This window comes from Rhinolophus ferrumequinum, chromosome 11 (assembly GCF_004115265.2).
Source record: "Rhinolophus ferrumequinum isolate MPI-CBG mRhiFer1 chromosome 11, mRhiFer1_v1.p, whole genome shotgun sequence".
Taxonomy (NCBI): domain Eukaryota; kingdom Metazoa; phylum Chordata; class Mammalia; order Chiroptera; family Rhinolophidae; genus Rhinolophus; species Rhinolophus ferrumequinum.
Genome location: NC_046294.1, coordinates 33,778,592 through 33,798,694, shown reverse-complemented (window position 1 = coordinate 33,798,694; position 20,103 = coordinate 33,778,592). Strand labels below are relative to the sequence as shown.

The window sequence follows — 20,103 nt, the reverse complement described above, 5'->3', positions numbered from 1 at the left end:
GTTAGCCAGTGAAGTCTCTCTCTAGAGCCTTCTTGGGCTGCCATCAGCAAAAGGTCAGCTTGGGTCTGACTCAGTGGCTAAATTATCATCTCTCATGGCCAGACTAATCTGAGGGCAAAGTTTTATCATAGCTGACTTGGCAAAGGGAAATTTACGGCAAGAACAAATTTGCACAGATAAGTTTGATGTGATAGTTATGCAAATATCAAATGGGTATCAAATGACCAGGCCTAACATTTTTTTTTTTTTTTTTTTTGCCATTTGCCCTTCTGTAAAATGGATACTTGTAGTGTGCTAGAACGAGCTAAGATTATGGATTTAAATTACTTGGAAACCCCTGAAATAAAATTGATCATTTTTATATGTGCCTTCGTGGATTTATAGAGCTATAAATATTCTCCATGCAATTATTGTATACATAGTCAGATCACGTTACTGAATTATGTGCACACATAAGCAGATGAATTGCTATTTATATAGTAAATGAAATGGAGCAACTTACCATAAATACATTAGGCCATACTTCCAATAGACTGGTTAATAAAGCTTATAACTCTAGGGGCAAATGTTTAAAAAGGGGCCAAGAGTAAGGCATCTCTTTCCCTAAGAGCAGTTTTTTCAACAGCTGTCTTCAGGCTCGTGTTGCTTCGAATCAATGTATTGAGTTATTATCGCACTGAACTACTCACTTGCCCCAACAGCCTGGGCTTTGCAGCCGTAATATAGATGACTTACATTTGTGTAGTGCTTCACGCTTTTCCAAAACATGTCCATATATTATTTTTCCTGACAATTCGCTCTAGTCATTTTTGGGCAGTTATTTTACTGCTTCAGATAGAACAAGAGAAGTGGGGAGGAAGGAAGGACGTACGTCATTATTAGGTACGTTATTCTAGGCTGATGCTGCCACAGGCAGGAGGAATCCAGGGAGGAACATGGTTTTCTCAAGGCAATGCCTCCCCAAAGGCTTGGCAAGAGCAGTCAGAACCCCTGTTCTGTTTTGGCACCTCTCTTTTCAGCATGTGTCTTCTCTTGTTCCTTTCAGCTGCATTGACCCAGACTTCAGAGGGTTCTCACTACTGTCGCCAGCCAAAGTGTGCAGTGAAAGGAGACAGGAGGAAATAAATCACGACCTCTCTTAAAACTGAGGGGCAACTCTTGAATAAATACCAAGACTATTGTTCCCAGAAAACTCCTGTGTTGTATACAGGGTGTGAAATATATCCGTTTTATAGCAGAGAACTCAGAGACATTAGGGGCCCCCTGTAAACGAGTGGTAGAGCCCAGGTTAGCTATTGGCCTCAGGGTTCAAGGACCATTCACCTTGAGTCAGTTGAGAGGCCATTCTCTTTGTCTCATAGCTGATTATAGGACCAAGCTTGTAGCTCAGACACTGCCTGGGGACTACTCCAGGTCATTCAGCCAGCTTTAGAGGCAGCTCCTGGAGCTGCATTCTCCATCCAAGGAGAAGGAGTAGATTTAATTCGTATTTTAAAAATCAAAGTACAGAAACTTAACGGATTTCTTTCTTGTAACAAAAGCTGGTTATCCATTATGGAAACTATAGACAACCGCTTACAAACAGCCACTACCCCTCCCTCCCACCTCCATCCATCAGTCTTCTCGGTGTAGATCTTCCAAACTTGTCTTCTCAGCCTGTCTGTGTCTATACACAAGCATATGCATTGCTTGGTTCCTATGAGATGGCACATGCAGGGTCAGCAGCCAAGTGGATGTGTTGTTTTCACCTCTTTGAAATTCACTTTCTTCATTTGGAAAACGGATTAATAATACTTCCCTTTCAGGGTCACTAAGGGTGTGAAACGAGATAACAGATATGAAAGCATCCGACTCATAGCAGGGGTTCAATCCATGGCTGTTGAATGAAGGAATATTTCATAGCACCACTCTAACACATGTGTTTCTCTTTTCTTCCTAGTTTATCCTTTGCTTCAGCTTTTACCAGTGGGAGCCTATGACCTATGGCTCTTACCGCTATCCTAACTGGTCCATGGTGCTCGGATGGCTAATGCTGGCCTGTTCTGTTATCTGGATCCCAATTATGTTTGTGATAAAAATGTATCTGGCTCCTGGCAGATTTATTGAGGTAATTCTGTCAGCTCCTTTCCACTGCCATCCCCTCCCAAGGGAGAAGCTCTGAGAGCTCTGTGCATTAAAAAACAAAAGATTCGGTAAACTTATTCTAGAGGGAGACTTGGTGATTAAGTGATTACAGTTGCCACCTTTTCTATTAAACCCGTTTTTATTATGTATTATTCCTCTAATGGAGGCGCTCAGCCAATCCGCAGGCTGAGCTGTTATTATGCTATTCCTCAGTGCCGTGACAGCTCTAGGGAATAAATGATCAGACTGTCTCCTCTTCCCTGGCGTTTTTTTCTCCTCTCCCTTCACCCACACTTTAAATCCCAGTGTTCGGTTTTTAACCACACATCACATTCCCCCTTTCCTGACGTTCCTCTCTGTTGAAGCCTCCTCCCCCCAAACATCTATGACCATTAAATTAAAAATCACTACCCCTTCGTGTTGTGCGTGTGTTAGGGATGGCTGAGGGCATCCAATCTGCTTAAAATGTCACCTTCCTGTAGAATGTAATGCAATGTCCAGAGCCTGGCTGGTATGAGGTGAAACTTACCTTTCTTCGTCAGTTAATTCCTTGCTGGACCCATTTCCCATTTCTAATGCAAACAAACAAACAAACACAAATAAACACACACACACACACACAAAAAAAAAACCCCCACCAAAACCAAACCAACCAACCAAACAAATCCCCATGCTCACTCCAGAGTGGACGGGCAGGGGACTGCCACTTGTTAAGCCACCAGTAAAGTATGGCAGGCTTCTGTTATTTATGACAAGTCACTTGCTCAGACATGCTAAGACTAGATCAGCACTGCCTCCATCTTGAAGATCCAGACCTGGCATTTTTGAACCAGACTGGTGCTACTCAGGGTTTGGCCCAGAGACAAGCAGCAACGGCACTCCCTGGGATCTCGTTGGAAATGCAAATGATCAGACTCTAGCTCGGTCCTCCTGAACCAGAGTCTTAAGGAAGTGGGACCCTGGTGTCCCGTAATTTAACAAGCTCCCCAGGTGATTCTCATGCAGTTAAGTCTGAGAGGCATTGGGTTTGACCCAGGTGCAGAAACACCTGCTGATAGAGGGTAGTGAGGAGCAGCTGTAGGGGATTTCCTTTTGGTCAGCCAGGTTAAGGGGAAAGAAAAAGGAGAGGTCTCTGGAACGTTCTGTGGAGGCTTGGGAGGGGAGCAGTGAGCTGGGAATAAAGCACACGAGTGAATATGTGGCACAGATGCCCGCATGCCGGGAGGCAGCCTTCATTTTCCTCTGAACTAAAGAGGGAGACAGAGTTGGCAGAGGGAGATGTAGGAGTCTTCTCACTAAAGCAGCGGTCAGGTTTTCGTCCTCAGGAAGTTCTATCCATTGTCCCCTGAAGGTAAGTAAGTTACTATGGCCTCCTTCGTGCCCAGGGACGGCTTGCTTGTGCCTCACGGCCCTTCCCACCACTGACCCAGAAATCGCTTTCTCTGAACAGAAGCTGCTTTAGCCTCTGCTTCTTTGGTGTTAGGCTAAAATTCTCTAAACTGATGAGTCGGCTATATACATTTATTATGGTTGATTTGGGACACAAAGGTTGCAAACTGATGATTAAGGGGAGATTAAACTAACAGCAATAAGAAGCAGCTTCACTTTAATAGGTAATAAACATATAATTGTTCCCTGTTATGTCGTCGGAAATATGTTTTCTTTCCTCTTTCTAAAAAAATGTTTCAGTCCAACTATGTTTTCTGTCAGAAGTTCAGTTGAAGGATTAGAGATGGCCCCATTCTTCTTGCCTGTGAAAACCCACACTGTTGAACCGAGTCAGAAGCATATATTTTTGTCAACAGATAATTAAAATCTTTGCTCACTCTTGGCAATGTATCTTTGGAGTTGGGATTTTTTTTTTTTCCTGGCCATTTATATGCTTTTGGGAAATATGCTAAACAAAATCCAATTATTTTGATATAGCAACCCACTGTTGAGACCACAGAACAAAGGTAATTGAGCGCACATGTCCTCTGCAAACTGCGTTTGGCAGTGGAGAGAGAAGCTTGCCGATTCTCTTCATTTGGAGAGAAAAAGTGTGTAATTAAAATCTGGGTCCTTTATCCTCTATTAATCTTGTACAAGGCAAACCGCGAGCAACTGGTAATATTGCTTGCAGGGTGATGTCAATAATTTCGAGTGAACCAAACTAAGTCTCCTCTTTAATGTGACTGTGGCCCACTTAATTACCGCAATACATAGGGCCGATCTTCCTCACTGCTCCTCCTGGCAGGGGCCCTCTTGGCTCAAGGGGGGGGTTCTAGCAAATGTGGTTCACAGTTTGGGGTTGGATGGGTGGTCCTAGGGGAAGGTGCATGACTTGTGTGACCCTGTGTGTCTTTGGCTTCTTTGCAGAGGCTAAAGTTGGTGTGTTCGCCACAGCCGGACTGGGGCCCATTCTTAGCTCAGCACCGTGGGGAGCGTTACAAGAACATGATCGACCCCCTGGGAACCTCTTCCCTGGGACTGAAACTGCCAGTGAAGGATGTGGAACTGGGCACCCAGTGCTAGTCTGATGGCATGGGATGGTCAAGGCCCAGACTTGATCCCGTTTTCCCTCTCTGCCTCCCCCTACTGGTTTCCCCAGCTTTCTTCCCATTTTCCTTCTCCGTTCCTCCCATGTTTCAGTTCATATCCGTGCATGAGAGTGGTTACATAGGACATAGTGTCGCATGCTGTAGTGAAGAGCTAGACAGACCACTTGAAGCACGGTTTGCCAGTGTCCATGGCGTCGGTTTCCAGTAGGGGTGGTCCCCTGAGCACACGCTTTATCCCCCAGGAATGTATCAACTAGGTGAGTGCTTTCCAGTGAAGTCACAAAGGCGGTATGTGTGATTTGGCCAACAGAGAAGTATCCACTGTGTGTTGTCGTTGGTGGTGCCGATGAGGCAAATCCAGAATGGCAGAATTGCAGGACCGTTAATTTAGACTCATCAGTGTCATAGAGGTAAGCTAAGCAGTGTGATGCTTTCATTCAGATGCAGAAAGATCAGGACAGGGTACATTTGGAGGGGCAGCAGTGATCAGAAAATGTTTTAGAGTAAGACAAGGCTTCTGGATTTGGACACCACTCAGGTGGTTAAGTTCACATTTCCATTCACAGTTGGCGATGTTTCCTTCATTTGCACCAACTGTCTCAAGTGTGCCAAGGACTCTTTGCACACTGCGAATCTCAGTGAAGAGTTGGTTCTCTTCCCTCAGTCGTTTTTTTTTTCCCTTTATAAGCATATATGTGAATTCTTTTGGTTATTTCTTCCACCTCTGTACAAGAATCCATTATATAATTTATGCCTAATTTTGTATGTTCATAACAGAGGTCCATTCTGCTTTCTACATGACATTTAGTGCTGTGATTCTGTGTCATGATCCTGTGTTTCTTCTTTTCTAAATGTCTTTCTATAAGCTGTAGATACCTTATCTTTCAACCTCTGGGAAAATAAGACTTAGCCTGGTTCCGTCTATATATTATATATATAAGACACAAACTCTTAAAAGTCAAATAACTTCTCAATTTTTACTCTTAACTTTTTCATTCGCAGTCCATGTCAATTGTGGTCATAGAGAAAGAGAAGAAATGGAGAATTTATTAGAAAGCAACCATAATATTCACTGCGCTGGTAGAACATTTTAGGTCACAGTATTTACAGATATTTCTGATAAATACAGCTTAGGTAAGTAGCAAGTGAGCCAATTAAGACTATATAGCTTTTAAGACTACATTTAGCTAATTCAATTTTAAGAGTTCCCAATTCACAGTACTCATAAGCAAACTCTCTAATGAGAGCGAATCATATGTCTGCAGAGATTGGCGAAGCCGTAACCTTTATTATCTTCTTGTATCCTGAACATGCATATATGAAATTTTTAAACTGTGGTATGTGTTCATGTAGTGTGTACTCGTAGTGGTGTTTTCTGTCCTTATAAATATCTTATGAATCACTGTAGAGATGGTGAGTTTAGCATAGTGTAGTCTGGGTTTTTTTTTTTTTTTCTCTTACAGTAATATCTAAACCTAAACTTGTTTCCTTTGGTGGAGACCATTTCAATCATTTTCTTATTTGTCTTCATATTACAGGGTCTCAGGCAAATTTTCCGTTCAAATCTTGTATAGTGACATGACATTTTCATCCTGTTCAACAGCAATGAAACCCAACAACAGACCTTAATGTAACATTTGTTAAAAAATGACTTCTTTTTTTTTTTTTTTTTTTAAAGTCTCAACTCATTTTACCGAGCTTTCCCTTTTTTAGGGCAAATATCATTACTATTTGCCAACACCAATGTAAACTTCCCGTTTTCAAGAGCAGCCTGTGGACACTTTTAGAAAAGGAAACAAAGATGGGTTTTGAACTTTAGGTTTCCATGTCTTTTGTCTGCAGTGCATGAGAAGTGTCTCCCTCCTCGGTCTCTTTTTCCGTCTATTTCCCACAGCTAGAACTTGCTAGACTATATCACAGAGACTAAACCCTTCCCCTAGACTTAGCGTTAGGGCGCTGAGCTGTGGCCTCACCTGTCGCCCTGTTGCCCCGTAGTGACCTGTCTGCCATTGACACTGATTTCCCCAAGAAAGCCCTATTGATGAGAAGCCCCCATTACTGTAGCAAATTTCGCATAGTGACACCAAAAATTAGCCTCTCCGGTTGGTACCTGGTGGAGTGGGAGAGGCGAGGGAGAGTAACTTAGGGGTGGAAATTATCTGCAGCCTTTCCAATTTGAAGGTAGAAGAAACGAGCTGACCAATTAGCATTCTGTCATCGGACCTGTGTGTTTGTGTCAGGACGAGGGAGTTTTGGGTTTTCTCTTGCTCCTTGGCTAAAACTCGATTCTGATGCTGGATGCCAATCCAATTTCTGCTAATTACTGCTGTTGTGATTTAAAGAAGGGGGGGGGACCCTGTGGAGGCTGCCAGATTTGTACAAACGGAGAGTTAACTTAATTGTGGGGAAGGGGACCTCCTCACTAGCTAGTGTGTTTTGCAGTTGGGAGTAGTTGCGTCGGTGTTAATTACGATTTGTCCAGTTAAGATGCAGTAGATGTTCCCTGAGCAGCTGGGTTTTTTGTCTCCTTTCTCCTACAGTTTCCAAGTTTTATATGCACATATACACTTTCCCTAAAGGTGAAAGGTTCTGAACTTATCTGGCAGCAGTTACCTTGTAAATTTAGTTTTGCCCATTTCTATAGTCATGTTCAGCTTTGAGGCTTGCTTTGCCAGAGATGTGTTCTGTATCTGAGCTATTTCCAGTCATCGATAATCTACCCATGCTGTACCTCACGGGGGCTTGGCTGGGACACTAAAAGTTGAGATGCGTATGGCCAGATGGATATTTCTATGCTGTATTAAAATGCACAGTCCTAAGCTGCCACTTGAGAGTTCCCCTTCAAACTGAGGAAAAAACCGAGTTGATGAGGAAAGACTTTCATTGGTTCACTCTGCGGAATGTGGGGTATTTTCCACCAGGGAGATTATTTCCTAACACCAACAAATGCCAGAAACCCATTCTGAGTTAAACAAAAAAAAAAAGCCATATGTTAAAAACAGTAACTCTGTAATATCCTTAAAGGAGAAAAAAAGTATATTTCTTAACTATTGGTGTTGTGGCTTCTTATGCAAATATTTGTCTTGCACTTAATCTTTTTAGGGCCATGTGTTTGTCGTGTATAAATGTGTCCAATCTGGTGATTTTTTTTTTCTTAAATGTTTTCTTTGTATTTATTTATTGCATGAAATCTGGTCAATGCAAAATCTCGATGACCTCAACGTCTTTGAAATTTCCAATGTATTTTTAATATGTGAGAAATGTAATCAACGTGTATTTCAGTGAGTGGCACTTTAAAAAGACATTTCAACACAATGACCTTTACATGGGTAAGACTTGGGTTGTCTTTGTGCTAATGTTGCATTGGACTTGAGTTTTCCTTTAATTAAGTTCTTATTCTGTTATCTACGTGTGCCTCAGTGCTTCCTGACGACCTTCACCTGTCAGCATGGTTTTCCCATGCCTAAAATTAAGACTTTTCTTTCCTCTTTGTTCCCTTGGCCATCGGTCATCTTCCTCTTCCCAGAGACTTGCACAATAGCTATTGCTTAATGTATGTGTGACGGCGAGCTCGTAATACCGCTGCTGTTGCACCTGCATTTGGGTTTGTGACTTGCTTCTTGAAGGCAGATGACCCGAGTGAGGGCGTGCTGTATGGCAGGTTGTCTTGCAGGGAAAAACGTTCAGGGTCAATGAATGAGCATTTCTTCTGTTTCACACTGGGTATCATTGCAGAAAACTTCCAGGCTGGGAGCAGAGGTTTGAATGATTTAATCCTAGTACTAATATCTCCCCAAAGTGGCCCTAGGATTGGTAAAAGTCAAGCTTCCTATCTTTTCTAGCTTTTGCTTCAACTGTACAGAAAGGCCACGTAATTTTGAATTGTGGTCTCTGCTTGGCCACCTCTGTGCAGCCTGCAGCCAAAGAGAAAGTGTTTTCAGATGGGGCACTGATCACCTCTGAAAAGCAAGCAGTGGTTTGATTTGCCTGCCATGAATTAAATACATCTTCAGGTAACCATTTGCCTTATAGGTGTATTTTATTGTTAGGGTGATACTTAGTAATTGACTAGGAACTATATTGTCTCTCATTTTTTGGTCTTTTTTTGCACTTTATTATGGACCTATCATGGAATAGGTTTGTTCTTAAATTATATACTTGGCTATTATCCTACATGTAGTCATCTTATGTGGTATTGTTGCCTATGAATAAAGATATGTTCCTTAATCAGGTCGTTATATTTTTTCATTAACTGTAAATGAAGAAAATATATTATGTTATAAATGATGCATCATATATATATATATCTATTATAGAGTACATATTATATACTGTGCATTATTCATTTAAGAAGTCATTATTCTTGAGGCCCTACCTCAAATTTTGTATTTATGTGTAAAAATGCAATTTATTGTATTATATATTTGCCTATTATATACTGACATATAAATTAGAATTTATCCTTATAATGTATGAGTTCCCAAAACCCTAAATAAATGTCAGTGTTTAAAACACGATGATTTTGGTATTGTATCTATTACAGACACATTAACCACATTTATCCTTTCTTAGAAAATGCTCTTCAGGTACCTGCAGGACTGACCTGTTTTTACTGGGAGAAACCTGGAACAAAAAAGGAAAACTGCCCTCCTGGGTAAATGAGATTTGTGCTTGTGCAGAAACAAACATCAATGAAATGGTAATATTCTTCACCATCAGAATACACTATTGTTTGCTGAATTATTAATTACTCCTGATGGGAAGGACAGAGAGGGAGGGAGAGACTCTGAGTGAATCTGAACAGAGGGACGCGGCAAGTTAAATCCTTGGGTGTGTTGTAATAATCATATTGCCAGTCTTCAGCAAACACTGACGTAGCTGCTGCATTGAGTTAGACCCCAGGCAAATCTGAACAAAAAATAAAACAGTCTCAGATCTCAAGGAACTGAGGGCCTCGTTGTATGACTAACTCCTATGAAACAAACGTACAAACAAATCAATAAATGCAATCTCTCCCCTTGTAAGCGGACAGAGCCCCCAGATTTCCTATCCAGAGATGGGCCCTGAGCGCCAGGGTCACGTGTAGACTGGCAGCTTGGCATTTCTGTCTGATCAGGTCAACCCAGAAGCTTGACTCTGTTCTCAAATGAACACAGCACACTCACGCCCCATCTCCATCTTCTGCGTCCGTGTTGGCAGGTTACATGGATGAGCTGGGCCATCCCTCCTGAGAAAAGAAATGCCTTCAGTTGATGCTGAAGACCACGTGCCAAGAGCGTACGTATCCGTCCTGTGGAAATGAGACCTCCACACACACTAAGGCTTGTCCATAACACTGAACTACAAAGGGCAGACCGAACAGCAAATACCTACCTAACTCAGCATAAGACCTTCCATTGAAAGGGGAAGAAGAGTGCTTCATGGGGCCAAAATTTGGGGCTGGTTTGTCATCCTTGATTTCCTTTCTGAAATCCCTTTGCTCAGTTTGGTTTTCTTTTAACTTTTTATTTGGGAAATTCTCAAGTATACGTACAAGTGGAAAGTATAAAATAACTCTGGCATCCACATCACTCGGTTTCAACAATTATCAACTCTGTCTGTTTATTTCATTTATCCTTCTCCCTACACTGAACTGAAACTTTGTTTCTTTGGAGTATTTCAAAGTAGATCCAAGATACCAAAGAATTTCACTTGGAAGTGCTCTGTTGTGCTATTCATATCTGTTTTAAACAGTCCTTCCCTATTTGGGAATGATGACAAAATGTGGGAAGCTTCAAGCTCACACATCCAGAGCAGGACCAATCTATTCTGGGCAATTCAAGAGGGGCACAAGAATCTGTCTGGAAGGGGCTGATGTGGAATTTACTCTGATAACTCTCCTGGCTTGTGCCATGCAATCTTCCATCTTATCGCATTTGTTTGGCAACTGTTCCTACCCCTGGATTTTGCGGATATTTCCTTACAGAGCTTATTCCTGCTGCCTTTGTTTCTGCTTTTGTTCATGCTTCCTTCTTCCCAGATGTCTTTCCCAGAACCCAGATTCAGAATCTCACAGTTGCACGGTCAAGGTCAAGTTCAAGGTCATTTATTCCAGCATCTCTGACACACCATTTCCTCTACAACAATCTGTTTTGTGGGAACTGGATTTATAAAGAACTCCACGTGAGCTGAGTAGTCACTGTTTAAAAGGTTCACCCTAGGGGTTCTTTACAACAGAAAACTCCTCCAGTGCTCTTAAAATAGCTCAAATTTACAAAAATAGTAAATTTACTTCTCTAACTTACACATCCTACTCTGTGATATAGAGACCATGTGTAGTTTGGGCGACTCCTTTCTTGCCTTTTAGTATAATCTGCAATTATATGAGAATTTTGATATTGCAACTCATTTAACCTAGTCCTGTTCCCTTTTCCAGAACATTTCTCCAGACACTTGTAGAATTAAGAGAAAATAATGACTGGAATATAGTATGGACATACACTGAAACAGAATCACGTTTTCATCATTCATTGATCCATTCACTCATTTATTTATTCTTACACTATTCTCAGTGTCTTTGTTATTTATGTTTCCAGTACCTAACAGTTTTGTGACATGTAGTAATTCCTCAAGAAATTGAATGATTTACTCAATTTTTAAACCAAATGAACCAATACCAAGTATTGGCTCTGTACAACAAACAGCGTTCTAATCAGCAGTGTTCTAACATGCAAGCAAAGCATGAGCGGGACTAGGTCTCTCCCTCCAGGTTACTCAGTGTGAGTGGGGTTTTAAGACAGGTACACATATTGTCACCATACGCAGTGGGAGGTACCAAGTGTCACAGAAGGATTTAGGACAAGAACACACTGAGGAGGTGCAGAGGAAGTTCCTTCTGACTGAGGGGATCAGGCAGGACTTCAAGAGACAGAGTCATGGGGAAGATTTTGACAGTGGGGAGGATTTCAGGATGAGCTTTCCGGGTGGAGGAAAGCACGTAAGTGATGGCATGGGAGTACGACAGGCCGTTTCAAGAAAGAGTGATGGATGAAGTTGGAAAGGAGGGTGTATGCTTGTGGGAAGTGAGAACGAAGGCTGACAAAGTAGGCTGAAATGAAAATGAAGGCTGCAAATGAAGGCTGAAACAGGCCCCCTCAGTATGTTCTTGTCGTAAATCCTTTAGGACTTGACAGTTGAGTGCCTTCAACGACAACATCAAGAGATCAAAGGTTATTCGATGGGCCACGGGGAGCCAAGGACGGTTATTGAAGAGTGGAGAGAGATTTCTTGGTGGAGGCAGCTAGGAGGCTGGAGACAAAGCACTGTCCTGGGCTCAAGGGCCGGCTTCTTTCCTCAGTAACGTGCTCTCCGTGTTCTCCTTCGTACAACGGGAACAATTATACTCATCTCACAGAGTTGTTATGAGGATTAAATTAAAATTTGTGCAGGAAAATGTAACACTGCAGATAAATGTCGGATATTTTCCTGTTAGGGCCAGATCTGTGCATTGGGAATATCGACCTGGTCTCAGTGTCTGGAACAGATTGGAGTGTGGAAGGACTTAAGGCAAGAACACTCGGGTTGTGCAAGAAGCCAGACTTCTCAAAATGTTAGAAATGAGCTCCGAGACACCAGATCATAAACCTAGAAATATAGGAGTCCTTTAGCAGGTAATATCTTTTCTGACTCCTGTGATGGGGCCACCAGGAAGGTTTATATTTAAAATTGAAGCAATCAGCAAGGAGATGACACCATCCAATATGAAAGGACGCAGCAGTGAGGTTGGAGCATGGTCCTGAAGACTCTTGCCCTGCCAGGAGCTGCCTTGGTAGTTTCTGGATCTTGACAAAATTTGAGAGTCCACAGGAGGTGTGGGGCAGGTAGGGCCTTGGCATGGGCTCAGAGGTCTCAGCCTGGATATTTTTATCCCATTACTTGGATCCTCCTGCCTGAGCTCACTCAGAAAGCAGAGGCTGAGGGATTCTGCAGTAATTTCTGAGGGTTACTCATCTGCCTGATTTGCCTCCAGACTGTCTGCATCTCCATCCCATACTGGTGTTGGGGAGACAGGCACAGGGAGAGCTTTGGGCCCTACCTTTAAGGATGCATGCATTTGATCTTTGTTGGCTGAGGTCTTTGAGATAGACCATATTGAAAAAAAACCACATCACTCTGCTCCACCTGCTCTAAAGTGGAGAGCACTGCTGGGCGCCGGCCCATGACATTCTCGATGTGCAGCCCCTCTCTTTTCTTGCCTTCCTGTGAGAGCTTCACAATTCTGCACACCCTGTGTCTTGCTTGAGGTGAGGATAAGAATTACAGTGAACTTGCATTAGGCCAGTATCATCATTCTGCAAAGTTGGCCCAACGTGAGGGAGTGTGTTAGAGACTGAATTTCTGTTCCTCCCTTCCTTAGGGACATCTCTAACTAGGCGTGTCACCTAGCCAAAATGTGACATTTTCTAGTTTCCTCGTGGCCAGGTCTGGTAGATTGACTATACTTCTTCACCCCACTCCGAATCACATCCAGGCTATGTCCTCATTGCGGTGAACTATATTTCTTGCCCCTTGGCTTTAATAGCATGTGAGCAGAAATGACAGTGTACCAGTTTTGAGTCTAGATCTTAGAGACCTGGCCTATTTCCACTCGCTCGTGTGTGCCTCTTTGTGCCATGAGAAGAACTTGTCCTGTCTAGCCCACTGGTCCGAGAAAGATGAAAGACATGTGGGCAGGGTCACTCCCTGACACACAGACCTGCTGTGAGAAGTGGACTCAGCCCAGCCACGATAGCCTGAAACAGAAGTGCTGGGCTGAGGCCAGCCTGGATGAGCTGATGCTTAGCTACCCAGCAGTTATGTGAGAATAAACGCTTAGTGTTACACACCTCTCATATTTTGTGGTTGGTTGTTATGCAGCAATAGCTAACATACACAGGGAGAGGCCGTGTGACTAGGTTCTGCCCAAACAAAAGTGGAAGTGATACATGGGACTCTTACGCATGCTCTTCTTCTCTCCATTCTCTTTCATGTTTGCTATTTGGAATGTGGATATAATGGCTGGAGTACCAGCAGCTATATTGAACCATGAGGGCAGCTACATTCTAGGGATCGTGGACCAGAGATCTGGAAGGAGCCTCGGCTCCCTGAGGACTTCATAGAACTTCCAAATTAAATCTGGAATGTCCAACTCTAGAATTAATTCTTTTACTTGAGAGAGTACTAAACATCTCTTGTTTAAATTATTACTTTGAGGGAGTTTTCCTGTTATATGAAGCCAGATAGAATCCTTACTGATACAGGTAATAAAATGAACTGAGATGACTAGAAGGAGATCCAGGGAACCACTGAAAAATGTGGGCAACTTTAATGTTACTTTGCTGGTGCTTAAAAGTTTTGTGGCCTGTGACTCTGGAAAGTAGTGTAAAAGCTTTGGAAATGACTGCTTCTGTTTTGTGTAGCTGGACAGAGCCAGTCTCATGAACTGATGTGATAGGTTGTTGCCCACAGCAACTAGAGCAGGTTCTCCCTGTTCTAAAATCTCTCTCCCACTCTACCATCCTGTGGCCTGAAATTCCTCCATAGATAATCATTGTCTTGGTCAACAGTCCTGCTCAGAGAAGCTGCACGTACTTTAACGAGGAATGCTCCATCTTTCCTAACTCAGTGTGAGTAAGTACAAAAGGATGCCTGCCTCCTAATTGTCCTGCAAAGTGATGATAACAGTATTGAGCACATGGGACTTTTACTAGGAATAAGGGATCGTTTTAAGGCCTGGGAAAGAAGACTGAGTGAGTGCTTTGTGGGCAGCCCAGGGCCACTGGATGGCAGGAGGAGCCTTTATGAGGAAATTTGAAAGTTGACCAAGGGGATCATCTCTTCCCTACACTTTTGGTTTCCATGATGAGGGTTTTCCTTAAACACTCCTGACTCTCTCCACTCTTTGTAGGGGCGGGGGACAGCCCCTGGCCCTTATTTCTCAGTGAATTCTCTTTCACATTCTCTCCTCATGCGGATCATTGGGAGCAGATGGCTGTGCTAACGTCCAGCCTGGAAGGAGGGCAGATGGCCAGTCCCTTTTGGCTTTCACATTAGGCTCTGCTCTTCCAGCTTTGTCTCTATATCCATAAAGGTGATGTTTGACCTCCTGCTAACACACTTCTCAGTGGGTCAGCACTCATGCAGGGAACAGGGCTGCTCTTTTCTGGGCTCCCACAGACCTCAACAAGGGAACTGAATTCACAGGCTTCACCCCAGGAGAAGCAGTAGAGCTTAACAGTGAAGTGCACAGATTGTGCAGTCATACGGCCTGGGTTTGAAGCTTGGCGCAGTCACTCATTTGGCAAATGGTCCTCTTTCCATATCTGTAAAATAGCGGTAAAAACCCCACCTCCCTAATTGGGTTGTTTTGAGGAATAAATCCATAGAAAGCTTTTAGAGCACCCCTACACAGTTACATTTAATAAATGGAGCCATTATCATTCTGGTCAGGGGTGAGGGTGAGGCCAGCTCCTAGGGCTTGCTGGAAGGCAGTGTGTCTGCAGGAACGAACACCATGTGCTTACACAACACTTAACAAAAGCCAGATATGTGCACACCTTGGGTCATGTCATCAGAAACTCGGATGAACATCAAATTATTGATGTAATGGATTAGGAGGATTTCATCTAAAGAATTAGGAGATGCCTTGGTCTATGTGTCTATCTATAGATTTTTCTATCTGTCTTCCTACAGATTTTTACCTTTCTTTGTTCTAAAAGGTGTTTAAGGTGGCAAGACAGATGGACAATTGTTGACTTAGCAAAATATGGCGCCCTCTAATTTGGTTACCATTGAAGTTGATTGTAGTCATTGGAGTAGAGAATATGTTTTCGTATAGAATTCATATATTCATATAGAAACATGTACATGCATAGATATATTTATTCAACCCCTCTTTATGATTGCATGTGCATGTCAGGAAATAAAAATCCCCACCCAGGTCAGGCTTGCAGTTCCAGGAGCTTTGGGCTACTATGTTCGTGAAAGAAATGGGAGTTTTTGTCCTTTCCTAGGCTCTGCCAACAATTGGCACTGCCAAGGGCTGCCATAACAAAGTACGACAAGCTAGAAGGCTTAAAACAACAGAAATTTAGATTCTCACAGTGTTGGAGGTTAGAAGTCTGAAATCAAGGTGTTGGCAGGGTCCTACTCCCTCCAAGGTCTCTAGGGGAGGATCCTTCCTTGCCTCTTCCAGCTTCTTGTAGCCCAGGCATTCCTTGGCTTGCAGCTGCATTTCAATGTCTGCCTTAGTTGTCATATGGTATTCTCCCTATGTGTCTCTGTCTTCACATGGCATTTCCTCTTCTTATAAGGACACCAGTTAGATTGATTTAGGGCACACTAATGACCTCATTGTAACTTGATTGCATCTGCAAAGACCCAATTTCCAAGTAAGGTCACATTCCCAGGTACTGGGAGTTAGGACTTCAACATATCTTTCTGGGGGACACGATCTGATCCATAGCAGCACCATCCTCTCATTTTCTCCAGTTTTTACAAGGAAACTTGCTGTGTGTCCATAAATGTGAAGGTAGTTGGAAGGCTGTTTGGATAATGGAGAGTGTCTTCAGGAGGGGGACTAGAGGACATTAAATAAGATGGAGAGTTTCTCAGCCTTGGAACTGCTTCTAGCTTATGAATTGAGTCGGAATCCTAGAAAAGGAGTCATTCTCTCTCTTCCTCTGTGGAATTCATTGCCCCACATAGAGTCAGCAATGGAAGAGCTCTGGGTAACAAGGCAGTTTGACTGCTGCCTTGATGATGGCCAATGAGAAGTGTCAGTTCACCATGGTCCTTCCTGGGAGAGCATCCATTGATTCATTCAACAAACATTTGTTGAGCTCCTAAAATGTGCCAGGTACTGTTCTTGGAGGAGAGATATAGTGGTGAGCAAGAAAGATAACATCCTACTCTGGTGGGGCTTGCATTATATTGGGGAGATGGAATAAATGTCAACAAGGAAATCATTATTTCATATAGTAATAAGCACTATAAAAAGTAAAGCAGGGTAGGGAGACAGAGAGTGACGGGGATGAAGTGAGAAGCTTCCTTATGCAAGGTTTCCCCAAGGAGATGACATTTGAGCAGAGATTTGAGTCTTGTAAAAAGTGAACCATACAAAGATTACGGCAAGAATGTTCCAGGTAGAGGGAGCAGCAAGTGCAAAGACCATGAGGATGGTAGGAACTCAGACTGTTTGAGGACTAGCAAGAAAGCTGATCAGGAATGAGCAAGGGGGAGAGCAGGGAGAGAGAAAGGTGGGAAGGTGGGCAAAAGCCTTGTGAAATGTTTGGATGTTTTAAAAATACGATGGAAAAGTAAAGAAGGATTTTTGAGCAAGGGAACGTGATATAATACATCTTTTAAAACGCAGATTAAGACTGGTACGTGTGTGTGTGTGTGTGTAGAGACAATGATGGAAGGTGGGAAGATGGATGAGTAGTGAGGGTTGGTGAGAAGTGGTTGATTTGGTATTTTTCTTTAAGGTATACTAACAGGGCTTGATGTCTTGGATGTGGGGGTATCAGGAAAGCAAGTCAAGGATCACCCTGGGTTATTTGGCTGGAGCAGCTGGTGAAGGCTGGTGCCCTCTCTTTAGAAGGAATCAGGAAGAGAGTTTGGGAAGATGGAAAAATCAGAAGTCCTTGTTTGGCCATATTATAAAATTTTTTTCATGATCATTAAGGAAGTTTTTGAACAGGCTTTATTGAGATACAACTCACACACCATACAAGTCACCTATGTAAAGTGTATGATTCAATGGCTTTTAGTATGTTGTGATTATCTGTGAGTTGTGCATCATCCATCACCACAATTAATTTTAGGACATTTTCATTACTCCCCAAATAAACCCTGTACTCCTTAGCCGTCACCTGTTAATTCTTCATTCCCCCCAGCCCTGGGCAACCACTAATCTACTCTGTCTGTATAGATTTTGCCTATTCTGGACATTTCATATAAATGGAATCATATGATATTATGTGGTCCTTTGTGACTGGCTTTTGACACTTAGCATGTTTTCGAGATTCATCCATGTTGTAGCATGTATCAATCCTTCATTTCTCTTTATTGCTGAATATTATTCGATTCTATAAATGTACCACATTTTATTTACGCATTCATCAGTTGATAGATAGTTGGGCTGTTTCTACTTTGTGGCTACTGTGAACAGTGCTGCTATGAACATTTGTATACAACTTAGTGTGTAGACATATGTTTTCATTTCTCTTGTGCATGTACCTAGAATTGCTGCATCATATGGTAACTTTGTGTTTGACTGTTTGAAGAACCATTTCATATACCCACCAGCAGTATATGAGGGTTCTAATTTCTCCACTTTCTTCTAGACATTTATTATGTCTTTTTGATGTTAGCCATCCTAGTGGGTGTGAAATGATAGCTTATTGTAGTTTTGATCTGCATTTCCCAGATGGCTAATGATATTGAGCATCTTTTCATGTGTTTATTGGCTGCTTGTATATCTTTTTTAGAGAAATGTCTACTCAGAGCTTTTGCCCATTTTTCAATTGAGTTATTTGTCTTTTACTATTGAGTTATAATCGTTTTTAATAGATACAAGTCTCGATTAGATATATGGCTTGCAAACTTTTTTCCTCGTTCTGTGGGTTGTCTTTTCACTTTCTATGGTGTCCTCTGACGTGTAACTATTTTTAATTTTGATGATGTGGCCACATTACATTTAAGACACCTAAAAAAGAGTTGGGTATGGAAGCCTGGGGTTCAAAGGAGCGGCTGGGGCTGCAGATCCACATTTGAGAATAATCCATGTACAGACAGTAGTTAAAGCCACGAGGCTGGATGAGAACACCTAGGAATGTGGGTGATTACAGGAGAAGAGGGGTGAGGGCTGAGTCCTAAGGCTCTTTAACATTTAGTGGTCAGGAAGAAGAGGCAAAGGGATGAACAAAGGAAGTTCCTGGCTCGTGGAGAAACCATGGAGGGTGGCCATTCAGAAGGTCAGGGTGGACTTGGGATACGGCGTTGAGCAAACCAAGTCTCATTGCTGCCTCCAATGAGCATAGGTTCCACCGCCATATCCAAACGTGGAGCACATGCACAGCCACGTGGTCCCTTCGTCGCCACTGTGGAAATCTGCTGGGCCAATTCTATGAAGGGCCCTTAGCCTAACAGGTCGACACATCCAAAATCCCCACTCGTTAAAGGCACTTACGGGAGGAGATTGAAGTATTGAGTTATCTAGGAAGATTTATGACCTTGTTGAGATGAACTCTTGTTACTGTTAGTGGGTGTGACGCCGCAAAGCTTTGACAGGACATATGTCCTGCTTTATTTTTTAATGGAACACGCTGAAAGCCCCATCCCACAGGACTGACAAACTACATAGCAACTTTAAGATAAGAGAGCACTAAATGTCTTACCCAGGGCTCATTTTCCCCATGTTGGGGTCACTGGGACTTCTAGGGCTTCTGGGATTTCTGAGATCAATAAAAAGGACTTTGCAACTACAGTTCAAAGCCACTAAAAGCTTCTCCTACAGAGGCATATTTAAAAACTGTAAAGGAGAGGGAGACCCATAAGCTGTCACAACACAACGTGGCTTATGGGTGTCTGCATTTACAAGGCCTAACTAAACTTCAAAAATCCTATTTTCATCAAGATGGGTGATTTTAATGTTAGCTTTAAATGGAACATACTCCAGGTGGAAGGGAAAAATCCTGACTCTAATGAAAACAGAGGCAAGGTAGACAGATCCCCTCTGGGCTTGAGTTGAATCCCTGTTTTAGTCTCGACATCAGTTTGCTTCTTAATCTTTCAGCTCAACTTCAGGAGTGGGCACACTTCTGTATTGACTTCCCTCCTTCTCCCTCAGCTATTAGGAGCTGGAATTTACCTGCTTGTTCATGTTCTTTTTCATCTGTCAAAGGACCACACTGTAAAGGGCCAAGTGGGACAGTGGCTTGCATACAGAAACATCCAGAAAACTAGGGCAGAGATCAGAAGAATAGGTAGATAAAAACGTCTCTTAATAAACTGTATTGCTAGTTCGGTGACTTTAAGTGGGGGCTCCTGGGGTCATGGTTATGTAGGGGCTAGGAATATGGGAGGTGAGAGGAAGGGTAGGAAGTGAGAAGGGCAGATCCTGATGGGTGAAGAGAATTCTGAAACTTTGAAATTGGTTCCCAGGAAATGAGGGAGGGCTGTTCCTCCTCTGGGACCCCTATTGAGAGTATCCAAGGGATGGCCCTGGGCTTGCATTCTCAAAGGGGAGAGAGTGGCCCAGTGTGAGCAAGCTGGGGAGTTTTAAATCATGTGGGGCTCATTGGGTATAAATCAGAGTTTCTGTCATCTGATTTCACGACTCTGCATCCTACTTATAAATAGCATTCCTGGAGACAACCTGGGAGATCTTTATACAACTCGAAAACAAAGCCCAGCTTTT

General features: G+C 42.8%; 1 protein-coding gene across 2 annotated transcripts in view; it reads left to right on the top strand.

The window, feature by feature from the left end:
- The window catches only part of SLC6A5 (solute carrier family 6 member 5), a 46,215-nt gene extending 39,549 nt beyond the window's left edge, over nucleotides 1-6,666 (top strand). For both annotated transcript variants that reach the window (XM_033118816.1, XM_033118815.1), the window contains exons 15-16: nucleotides 1,940-2,107; nucleotides 4,483-6,666. In XM_033118816.1, coding sequence (XP_032974707.1) covers nucleotides 1,940-2,107; nucleotides 4,483-4,638 — 324 coding nt within the window. In that variant the 3' untranslated portion in view covers nucleotides 4,639-6,666. The remainder of the gene's footprint in view (nucleotides 1-1,939; nucleotides 2,108-4,482) is intronic.
- Nucleotides 6,667-20,103: the final 13,437 nt, after the last annotated feature.